This window comes from Macaca fascicularis, chromosome 2 (genome assembly GCF_037993035.2).
Source record: "Macaca fascicularis isolate 582-1 chromosome 2, T2T-MFA8v1.1".
Classification (NCBI taxonomy): domain Eukaryota; kingdom Metazoa; phylum Chordata; class Mammalia; order Primates; family Cercopithecidae; genus Macaca; species Macaca fascicularis.
In genome coordinates, this window is record NC_088376.1 from 112,151,419 (window position 1) to 112,162,748 (window position 11,330).

General features: G+C 55.3%; 1 protein-coding gene across 4 annotated transcripts; it reads left to right on the top strand.

Annotated features, from left to right (window-relative positions):
• The first annotated feature begins 31 nt into the window (after positions 1-31).
• Positions 32-10,378, top strand: KLHDC8B (kelch domain containing 8B). 4 transcript variants are annotated; one of them, XM_074032171.1, is made up of 8 exons: positions 32-145; positions 4,519-4,611; positions 4,872-5,562; positions 6,517-7,056; positions 8,131-8,295; positions 8,634-8,858; positions 8,954-9,055; positions 9,497-10,378. In XM_074032171.1, the coding sequence occupies exons 4-8, from the start codon at positions 6,651-6,653 to the stop codon at positions 9,691-9,693; spliced, it is 1,095 nt and encodes a 364-aa protein (XP_073888272.1). In that variant the 5' UTR covers positions 32-145; positions 4,519-4,611; positions 4,872-5,562; positions 6,517-6,650; the 3' UTR covers positions 9,694-10,378. The 4 variants fall into 4 exon arrangements, with proteins under 4 accessions (XP_073888272.1, XP_073888274.1, XP_073888273.1 ...); XM_074032173.1 differs by having other exon boundaries at positions 6,517-7,026; XM_074032172.1 differs by having other exon boundaries at positions 5,490-5,562.
• The last annotated feature ends 952 nt before the right edge of the window (positions 10,379-11,330 follow it).

The window sequence follows — 11,330 nt, forward strand, 5'->3', positions numbered from 1 at the left end:
CCCATTTCCCCCCAAAGTCTGGGGGCGGAGCAGATTGGGTACCAAGGAGGACTGCCTGGAGGTGGTGGCCGCGGTGACCGCTCCAAATCCGTTCGGCCCTGTGCAGAAAGCTGAAGAACAGAGGTGCCCTCTGACGTGGCCCCAGGCAAGGACTCACTACAGCCCGGCTAAGGCTGGATTAGGGGTCATCTGACACCTTTTCTGAGGGGAGCTGGTGGTTCATTGACATCTGGGAGGGGCTCCTGGCAAGGTTCGGGCCATCTTCCACCCTCTGATCTTCCTTTAGCCACTGACAATGCCCACTTCAGTCCCAGACACCTGACCAGAGGGTGAAAGAGGAGTGCCTCCTGACAGGGAGTTTGTTTTGCAGTAAGGGTATCTCCTCCAAGGACAGCAGGCCTTCCTCTCTTCCTGAGAATAGGGCCCATGGCACATGGCATGAAAGGCTGGTGTGCACGTGATCACAAGTGGTGCATGCAAGCCCAAATGCATACCGAGTCTGGGAGCTCCAGTATACCACTGTGGGCCTGAGTATACTTGCTCAGGCAGGTCAGGGCAGGTATAGTCATTGGCCCAGCCTCAGCCCCTCAATGGAAGGAAGTCCTGCCTCCAGTCTTAACACTGCTCAGAACCCCTTTCCTTTTGCCTAGAAGTCTGGGACCTCAGTCTTTTTACCCGTGCTCTTGGGCTAGTACAGGGGTGGTGGTTATAGGATACAGGTCAAAATCAACTCTAGGGGTCTGTGAGTTCAACGAGAGGTCAGAGTGGTCTCCACAGCTCTGACTGAAGGTCCCATTAGTCACAGGTTCCCAAGTCCAGGTTGGGAGTCATCCTGGGAGCCCTGGTTTCATGGATGAGGTAGTGGGAGCATTTGAACTAGGGTCAGAGCCTGAGCCAGGAGGCAGAAATATTGCCACAACTCTTGGACCTTGACCCTTGCAGTGGTGCCTTATTTGGTAGTTAGGGTCAGGTGGAAGCCTATTGGCAATCACAGGAGGGTGGTGGTATGCTTCATTTAGGGACTGGGTACTAGCCCTTTCTCCTGCCCATGTGACCCCAGGATCCTCTAGTTGCTCTGTATTTTCCCTGCTTATACAGAGGGGTCCAGGCACTCCTAAAGACAAGTGCCTAGTTCACCCAGCAGTGCCATAGGCCTCATCTGGTGCCTCTTAGCTTCCCAGAGCCTCAGCACCGATGGTGAGGTCCTCGGTGCCTTTAAGTGTAGCCAAGGTATCTAGCAGGAACTGCAAAATCTCCTGTTCCTCTGGGGTCAGTGCTTCTAGCCTTTTTTTTGCTGGTGGAAAGAAAGGAAGAGTAGGGTCCCAAGGGCCAGGGTCTCATGGGGTGCAGTCAGGAAGCCCCATCTTGGCACCCCCAGTCCCCAGCTGTGGGTGAGTCCAGTCTCTGGCCCTGTCCATGGTTGAGGATTGACTGTTCACTCTCTCAGGACCGATTCAACCAGTTGCCTTGTACAGCTTCTCCAAAGCCAGCAGTGTTGGCCTCCTGTGTGCAGGTGGGCATGGCTGTGCAAACAGGAACCCCTTCCATAGAGAGTGAGAGCCCATCCTTCAGGGATGACACCAGTGCAAGTATATCCAGACCTCTCTCTGGTGATGTTCAACTCAGAAGTTAGGGCAAATGGAGAACGAGGAAGGGTAGGTCCAATCCTCTGGCTCTGCTGTGTCCCTCCAGACATGAGAACTGGGGAAATGATAGAGATTAGGGGTAAGGATCATGGGGTACCTAGCTCCCTTTGGGGGTGGTAGGGCCTAACTTTTTGCCTCCTGGTGCCCAGTATGCCCTAGATGGAACTCTTTGGGAGCACTCGTCAGAGTGCAGTCTGACTTGACCTGGACTCTAGTGGATGCTGAGCCTACAGGCACAACTGGGATCAGACGGGATGAGATGAGAGAGAACACAGGGTGATCCCAGGACCCAGTCCTTGCTTTCCATTTGGCATCTTATATGGTTCTTTTTTCCTTCTTCCTTTTTTTTTTTTTTTTTTTTTTGAGATAGAGTCTCTTTTGTTGCCCAGGCTGGAGTGCAGTGGCACGATCTCAGCTCATTGCAACCTCTGCCTCCCCGGTTCAAGCAATTCTCCTACCTCAGCCTCCAGAGTAGCTGGGACTACAGGTGCCTGCCACCATGCCTGGCTAATTTTTGTATTTTTAGTACAGGTGGGGTTTCACCATGTTGGCCAAGCTGGTCTCAAGCTCCTGACCTCAAATGATCCCAAATGATCCACTCACTTTGGCCTCCCAAAGTGTTGGGATTACAGGCGTGAGCCACTGCGCCTGGCCAATGTTTTGTATTTTTAGTAGAGCCAGGGTTTCACCACGTTGGCCAAGCTGGCCTCGAACTGCTGACTTCAGGTGATCTGCCCACCTCAGTCTCCCAAAGTGCTAGTATTACACGAGTAAGCCACCTGCTCCTCCAGCCTCATATGGTTCTCAGTGGATCCTGGACCCACCTCTGTCTGAGCAGAGAGATCTGATGGAGATCTAGATGTGAATGAAGGCAGTGGCTTGGGAGGTATTGCCTCAAGAGGAAATATGTGTGCCAGGGAGAAAAGCCAGGGTTGAATCTTGAGGATCCAATTCCTGGTGATGGAGAAGAAGCAGAGCCTGCAAAAGATTCTAGGCCGGGTGCAGTGGCTCATGCCTGTAATTCCAGCACTTTGGGAGGCCGAGGTGGGCAAATCACGAGGTCAAGAAATTGAGACCATCCTGGCCAACATGGTGAAACCCCGTTTCTACTAAAAATACAAAAAATTAGCTGGGCGTGGTGGCACGTGCCTGTAGTTCCAGCTACTCAGGAGGCTGGGACTACTCTGGAGAATCGCTTGAAACCACTGGAAGGCAGAGGTTGCAATGAGCCGAGATCGTGCTAAAAAAAAAAAATATATATATATATATATATATATTTATCTGAGAGGTGGGCTGGGCACGGTGGCTCACACCTGTAATCCCAGCACTTTGGGAGGCCAAGGCGGGCGGATCACGAGGTCAGGAGATCGAGACCATCCTGGCTAACACAGTGAAACCCTGTCTCTACTAAAAATACAAAAAAAAAAAAAAATTAGCCAGGCGTGATGGCGGGCGCCTGTAGTCCAGCTACTCGGGAGGCTTACGCAGGAGAATGGCATGAACCTGGGAGGCGGAGCTTGCAGCAAGCCAAGATCGCACCACTACACTCCAGCCTGGGCGACAGTGAGACTGTGTCTCAAAAAACAAAAAACAAAAACAAACAAAAAGGATTCTGAGAGGCAGGACAAGCAGCAGGAGGAAGTTGAGGTCACAAGGGGCAAAACTTTGAAGATGCTAGCAAGATTTAGTTAAGGACCACAGGCACATATAGTTTTAGCTCTATGGTATTCCATGATGACTTTTCCAAGAACAATTTTTTTTTTTTTTTTTTGAGACGGAGTCTGGCTGTGTTGCCCAGGCTGGAGTGCAGTGGCCGGATCTCAGCTCACTGCAAGCTCTGCCTCCCGGGTTCACGCCATTCTCCTGCCTCAGCCTCCCGAGTAGCTGGGACTACAGGCGCCCGCCACCTCGCCCGGCTAGTTTTTTTTTTGTATTTTTTTTTTTTTTTAGTAGAGACGGGGTTTCACCGTGTTAGCCAGGATGGTCTCGATCTCCTGACCTCGTGATCCGCCCGTCTCGGCCTCCCAAAGTGCTGGGATTACAGGCTTGAGCCACCGCGCCCGGCCTCCAAGAACAATTTTTGGGGAGGAGTGGCAGCACACTGAGGTGGCAAGTAACAAGAAGGTGGAGGCTGTGAGGACAGATGGCTTCAAGAGTTTGACTGGAGGGGAGGAAGGGGAGACTAGAGGGACTTGGGGTGTTGGGAGGTATCTAAAGGCAAGTGGCTTGTAAGTGCTTAATTGCTGGAAAGTAGGGGGAAGGAGCTTGGAAAGGGAACAGTAGCAAATGTGAAGGGGACTGCAGGGCAGTGTGAGCCTCTTGGAAGCCTATTGGCAATCACAAGAGGGTGGCAACAGTGCCCCCAAGTGAGGGCACTGAAGAGCAAGTCCAAGGTGAAATGGGACAAGGAGAATTGAGGCCTTCAAGTCAGGGTCTGTGCAGTCTGTAACCAGTCTTGGCACCACCATTTCTGTGCAGGCCGACTGGATCCAACTGACAGTCCCTGAAAAGGGCGAAGGCTCTCTTCTCTGGTCATGGGGAAGGGTCTACCCATAGACTTCTGGGAAGGCCAGATGTGAGGCAGGCCAGGGAGTTAATAGGTAATGCCCCCAAACAGCTCTCAACCCATGACTAATGGAGATTTGAGAATGAGTACCTCAGCTCCCCTTGCTCTTGGGGGCAGCAATAATGTAAGGCCTATGTTCTATGCAGGCTCCCAGAATCCCCAGCAGGATTTGGTCCCAATTGCCCACAGTGGTAGCTTGCTTGATGACACTTCCTTTATTGGCTGCTTTCCTTGTCTCCTTGCCACTGCTGGTGTTTCTTGGCCTCACCTCCCATACTAACTATATGCATGTATATCTTTGTCCAGGTCTACTTTGGGGGAACTAAGATAAGCACTGTCCATGAAAGGGGGACAAGACAGTGAGCAGACACAGAAAACTGCAAGGACCTCTTCCCACAGGTACCACTGACCTGTACAAATGGGCCCCCAGCTTGAAGACTTAGCTAATAACTCTGAATGCTCAGAGGATAGGCAGGGCCAAGGTCTGGGCCTGATATAGGTGGGCCCCTGTCACACCAGTTTGCTCTTGCTTGACCCCAGAGTTGGTTAGAGGCAAGCCCAGGATCCTAAACATGTATAGTAGCCCAGGTCTCTCAGGCCCTACAGGATAAGGCCAGAGTGACCCACTTGGGAGGTCCCCTGGTCTCTGACTCTTCCAGCACATCCTCTGCTCAGTATCACTCCCTCCAGGAATTCTCCCCACCCAGGTTTGTAGAAGGGTCGGTACTTTCTGTTCCTCCACCCCCGCTAGCCTCAGTGTACACTGTAAGACCTATTCCTGCTTTATGCCCAGGTAAGGGCGACCCAGGCTGCCCCCACATGACAGAGGCCCAGGCCATGCCCCCAGTGGCCTCCAGGGGGCGCCGCCGGGAAGCCTGTCATTGGGCTCCTGGGAGCTCAGCGGAGGTGGGCAGGCGCCGGCCCCCCAAGCCCTCGGGTTCGGCTGGCGTGCTCTACACAGCCTGCGCACCCAGGCTGGGTAGGGCTCAGAACTGCCCCTTGCCATACACGTGTTGTGTCGCTCGCCGCTGCCTCATTTCTACTCCTGCCCGAGGTCGGACGCTAAATTCTGTCAGGCCCAATGTCCACGTGTCCGTTTATCTGTCCGTTTGCGTGTGACCGTGGATCTGCACGCCCTGCTCCAGCTGCGGCATGTGCAGGGTTAAGGCGGGCGGAGGTTTCTCTGAGTCGCAGGGGGAGGGGGGCGAGGGGCGGACCTGGCCCAGCCCCGCCCCGCGCCGGAGCAGTGCCGGAGCCCCACCAGAGCCCGACTTCAGCCCCAGCCAGATCCAGCGTCAGCGGAGGCCGAACGGCGGACCCCTTGCCCTAGCTGCATCGGAGCACCGGCGGGTGAGTCCCGCGGGAACCGCGCTCAGGGGAAGTTTGGGGCGCGGGGTGTAGCACCCCAAGCGCGTTAGCCCAGACCCGCCCACCGCATCCTTGAACTGGAAGTTTGGGGCCAGGAGGCCCTCCTGCCAGGGGTCCAGGAGTGTAGCCCTCAAGAGAAAGGGGTGGCTGGAGAACTTGGGGATCTGCTGCGAGGGAACCCAGAAGTCCAGCTGCCCATTCCTGCTGGAAACGCCCTGAACTCGGACCCTGGAGTCCTGTGGTCATGAGATTCCCCCAACGGCCCCCCCATCCCACTTCTGGACACCAGGAAATCTGGCTTCTGGGGGGTTTGGAATGGGCAAACTCCTGTGGGGGACCTCCAGAGGAGAGTGTGGAACCCTGGTGTGCAGTCCTTCCCCTAGTCAGAAATACAGCCTGACTCTGGCCTTTTACTGGTGGGAATAGTTTAACCCTGTGGAATGGCCCCCAGGATGTTGTAAGGATACTCTGGAGTCTGACCCCTGACAGTAGGCGTGGGGACCCCTAGGCTGCCCAGGGCACTCTGGAAGCCAGTAAGGGGAGGATATAGTAGGACTCCCCTCATGCAGGACCAGTGTGAGGCTTGTTGAGGGGAAAGGAAGGGTCCTGGATGGAGAGTCCTGTTCTAATCACCTTACTACCGCCCGCCTAGACCCAGATTTGACCCAGTTGCTGAGTGGTTAGGGTAGTGGGTGGGAAGCAGAATCCTTCATGCCCCAGTGGGAAAGGGGAAAAGCTCCTGGGTACCTGGGGTCTACCCTCCTTCCCACTCCAGGAGGGCCTCCACAGTGATGTACTAGCCAGAGGGGTTGGGTTCTCCCCCTGCCTTTCCCACCAGTGATTTTGGGCTAGCCCTGCCCTCAGCTATGGGCTGCTTATCTGTTTCCTGAGGGGATGGTCAGTGGCCCTGACCCCTGTTTTCCCTGTTTCCTCCAGGTGAAGGCAAGGTCCCTGGACTGGTCATATACCTCTTGTGGCCCTGGCAGAATCAAGATGAGGCCCTGTCATGCCTCCCCAGTGAGGCCTACAGTCTGAGCAGACAGCATGGCCTGCCATTGGCAGTGAACACCATGTCTGCAGGAGGTGGCCGGGCCTTTGCTTGGCAGGTGTTCCCCCCCATGCCCACTTGCCGGGTCTATGGCACAGTGGCACACCAAGATGGGCACCTGCTGGTGTTGGGGGGTTGTGGCCGGGCTGGACTGCCCTTGGACACTGCTGAGACACTGGACATGGCCTCGCACACATGGCTGGCACTGGCACCCCTGCCCACTGCCCGGGCTGGAGCAGCTGCGGTAGTTCTGGGCAAGCAGGTGCTAGTGGTGGGTGGTGTGGATGAGGTCCAGAGCCCAGTAGCTGCTGTAGAGGCCTTCCTGATGGATGAGGGCCGCTGGGAGCGTCGGGCCACCCTCCCTCAAGCAGCCATGGGGGTTGCAACTGTGGAGAGAGGTGAGTGGCGTCCCAAGGAAGGCACTTCAGGTACCCTAACACCTTTTATTATTTCCTGACTTAGTCCCTTACCCTCAGAGACTGAACAAGAGCTGTAATTTTTACATGGGTGCCCAGGATGTGGCCTCATCCCCTGTATCCTTTCCAGCCTAGCTTTGAGCTAGGCTTTCAGCAGCCTTCTATTAACTGCCTTTTCTGGCTAAGGTGGGAGGCAGAGCCCAAGCCAATCCCAGGATGATGGGAGACCCTAGCCATGTTCTTGCCCCACTCCTCATTTCTAAGAGATGGGGGTGGGATGGCCTAATGACTCCCAGGGTTATAAATAGTCTGGGATTGGGGAGAGGAGTAGGGCCTCTGCTCAGAGCCTGTGCTTAGACTTCCTGCCCCACCCCCAACCCTTCCCACACACCAGAAAGCCTGATATGGACAAAGGCCAAATGACCTGGGATGGTTCCCATGGAAGCCCCCAGCTGACTGGCCCATTACCCCAAGGCCCCCAGACATATCATAGCTGACTCTGAGGGTTTAACAGAGGGTGAGAGCCTACTCTAATGAAAGAGTGTCACACACAGGTGCTGGCAGGGATCCTGGGGCAGAAGGCTTGTGGACAGTATCTTTACCCAGCAGACCCAAGCCATTCCTCTCCCAGCCCCATCTCCAACTCCAGTTGGTCCCCAATCCCCCTCCCCAGACTGAGCTCTGTGCTAAGCAGATCGATCCCCATGTTTCTCACCCCGGCTTAAGCCATCCCCCCATGTTCCTCCCCGAGGGGAGTCCCCACCTTCTGGCCTCCAAGTCTGACCACCAGCCCAGGCCAGCCCTGCTTGGATGCCAGACTCTGTTGCCATAGCATCTCCAGGGAGACAGAGTCGGATTATAATTAGATCAGCTGCCTCCTGCTCTTTACTCAGAGGGGCCCTGGCCAGAGTAGGAATCCCAGCTCTCCCAGCCCCCACTGCAGGCAGGTAGTAGAGTGTCTGTTCCTGGCGAGGGATGCCATAAACACATGGGTCTCCAGCCACCCCCAGGCCTTACCAGGGCAGCTGTCAGGGTGGGGTACCCTGGCAGGCTGGGGTACAATCTGAACTACTCTTTTCTATGCAGATGGTATGGTGTATGCTCTGGGGGGAATGGGCCCTGACACGGCCCCCCAGGCCCAGGTATGTGTGTATGAGCCCCGTCGGGACTGCTGGCTTTCGCTACCCTCCATGCCCACACCCTGCTATGGGGCCTCCACCTTCCTGCATGGGAACAAGATCTATGTCCTGGGTAAGGGCCTGGGGGATGTGGGAAAGGGGCTCAGAGTTTAGAAATCCTCATCCTCATAGGTTGACTGGGATAGGGATCGGACTCAGTCCAGGATGGCAGAACAAAATAAGCTTTGTTGGGGTGATCCATGCCTGCTCTGAGGCTTTGACCCCTGGTGGTCTTGCTGTGGTTGGAAAACCAAACCCCAGTATCTGAGGGACTGTGGGGTGGATGATTCATGTGCAAGTGTGCACACAGCAGGATGTGGGAGGCTGAGGCAGGCAGATCAGCAACCTAGTGAGTAAGGAGCACACCAAGCCTCCTGGGCTCCTTCCCAGGTACCCCAATTCTATTGACAGGGGGCCGCCAGGGCAAGCTCCCGGTGACTGCTTTTGAAGCCTTTGATCTGGAGGCCCGTACATGGACCCGGCATCCAAGCCTACCCAGCCGTCGGGCCTTTGCTGGCTGCGCCATGGCTGAAGGCAGCGTCTTTAGCCTGGGTGGCCTGCAGCAGCCTGGGCCCCACAACTTCTACTCTCGCCCACACTTTGTCAACACTGTGGAGATGTTTGACCTGGAGCATGGTGAGCAGTGGCTGTCCTGGGCTGTCCTGGCACTCTCTGTGGGATGGAGGGGCATAGTGCATACGTCACTAGATCTGACCTCCCCTCTCCTGCAGGGTCCTGGACCAAACTGCCCCGCAGCCTGCGCATGAGGGATAAGAGGGCAGACTTTGTGGTTGGGTCCCTTGGGGGCCACATTGTGGCCATTGGGGGCCTTGGTAAGTCTCTATGGGGCTGGGGAGAGGAGGGAGTCCCAAGACAGGCAAGAGTAGCCCCCAGCATGTGTGCCACCTTCTGCCCATCTCCAGGCACTCCAGGGGTCAGGGCTTTGTGAGCTCTTTTCCCTATCTGTGAAGCAGGCAGGATGTGGTCTCCCTGGCCCAGCACTCAGGGTGTTCCTCAGTGACTGGGGGCTCTGTCAAGCACCAGCAAGGGTCTACGAGACAGCAGCAGGAGAAATGACCACTGTATGCACAGTCAAGAGGACATATAGAAACATGAATGAATGAACAAATGATGAACACAGGCAATGAAGAGCAAGGCACTGATAGCTCATCCTAGGGTGATACCTACTGGGCTATTCTCTGGGCTCAGGGAGCAGAAGGGCCTGGAGTCCCTACAGCCTGTGCCTCTCACAGCCTTCTCTCTCCTTCTTGCAGGAAACCAGCCATGTCCTTTGGGCTCTGTGGAGAGCTTTAGCCTTGCAAGGAGGCGCTGGGAGGCATTGCCAGCCATGCCCACTGCCCGCTGCTCCTGCTCTAGTCTGCAGGCTGGGCCCCGGCTGTTTGTTATTGGGGGTGTGGCCCAGGGCCCCAGTCAAGCCGTGGAGGCACTGTGTCTGCGTGATGGGGTCTGAAGGCCTGGTGGGAGCTGTCCACTGGAGCAGCTCATTGCCAGAGGCAGCTATTTCTATGGCTCCTTTTGCTGCTGAGGACACTCACTGTGGCTCTGTGGGATGAGAGAGGCACAGGGGTGAGCACTTGAGACACTGCCTTGGGGCCTTGGGTTAGGGGAGCCTTTGCCTTTAGTGCAGGACACACATATGCTTACACCTACCTTTATCACCATTCTTTCATGAATCATGCCTAGCTCCATCCTTGCCCTGGGACCTACTAGGCCTTCCATCCAACTGGGAAATGGGGAGAAGGAAAGCTGGCCTCATGTTCTTCAGGATCAGTTCCTATCTGGAGTTGATCAGGCCCACCCCAGTTGCCATTCCTGAAAAATCTCAGATGCCAGGCTGCCTTTAGGGTCCCTGTAGACCCAGGAGAGTTGAGAGGGTGGGGGACACAGAGAGAATAGAGAGGATGTGGGACCTGCCAGAGGGCCAGAGCGCAGGAGTTCAAGCAGAGGAATGCTGGCTTTGGGCCCTCTACACTGCTGGTTGTATGACCTTGGACAAGTCACTTCACCTCTCTGTGCCTCAGCATCCTCATCTATAAATGGGGATCTCTGAAACCTTCCTACCCTACCTACCTCACAGGGCTGTTGTGAGGACCCAGGGAGTTTGGATGTGGAAGTAAAAGTGCTGCTAAAACCTAGTGTGTGGACCCTGGTGTGAACTCCCTTGTTGCTTCCACTGCCCCTGCCTTCCTTTGGGGGTCTCAATGCTCCTAGGGATGAGGGTCCAGAAGGAGCCTCTTGGATCTGGTCGGTGTTCCCAAAGTGATTTGGTATTTCTGTTCCATCTAAGCCAGAGCTTATTCTTTGGCAACATGTGATGACAGCACCTCCTTACTGTCATGGGGATTAGAGAGCACTAGGACAGTAAGGAAGGGCTGTCACATGTCACCAAAGGATGGTGGGATAGGATGACCAGAGAAGTGCTCAGAAAACAACAACAAAATACCACAGGGTTAGGAAGACCTCCAGATCCAAGTTACAGAGTGTCTCCTTAGGGTCTCTGCTCACCCCCACAGGGAGGGGTGGTTCAGTGGGTTTTGTGGCCCAGGGCAGTCTCCTCCTGCGTCAGCTGTGGGGCAGCCGTCTCTTGGACAGGACTGTGTGGCCATCCAACAAACCCCTCGAAGGCAGCTGCCTCCTGAGAAAGCTGCTAACTTCCTTCTTCCAGCCTTTGTTGCCTGCTAGTACAGGTCTCTGGGGTCTGCTTTCCCCATAGCTACACTGAATACTTGGCCTGCTTCCCCAGTGATGCCTTTCATTCTAGGGTGAAGCACCTAGAAGGTCAGCAGCCCACAGGATATTTGCACATTGTCTGGCAAGCTGGCAGAGGAGACCAACACAGAGACGTCTCTGTTTGGGGGAATAGGCTGTTTCCCAGAAGAGAAAGGTTGTGGGGAAGATAGTCACTCTGCTGCCTTCATAAGGAGCCCTCCCTCAGTGTCACCCCCTCCACCCTACCACCTGCTCTGTCCTGACTTCAACTTAGGCTGGGGACTGCCCTCTAATCTTCCTCTCTACAGCTGGGTTTGCTACAAGAACAGAGTAGTACTTGAGACCCTGGAACCCACCTGCTGTGGCTATGGCAACCCT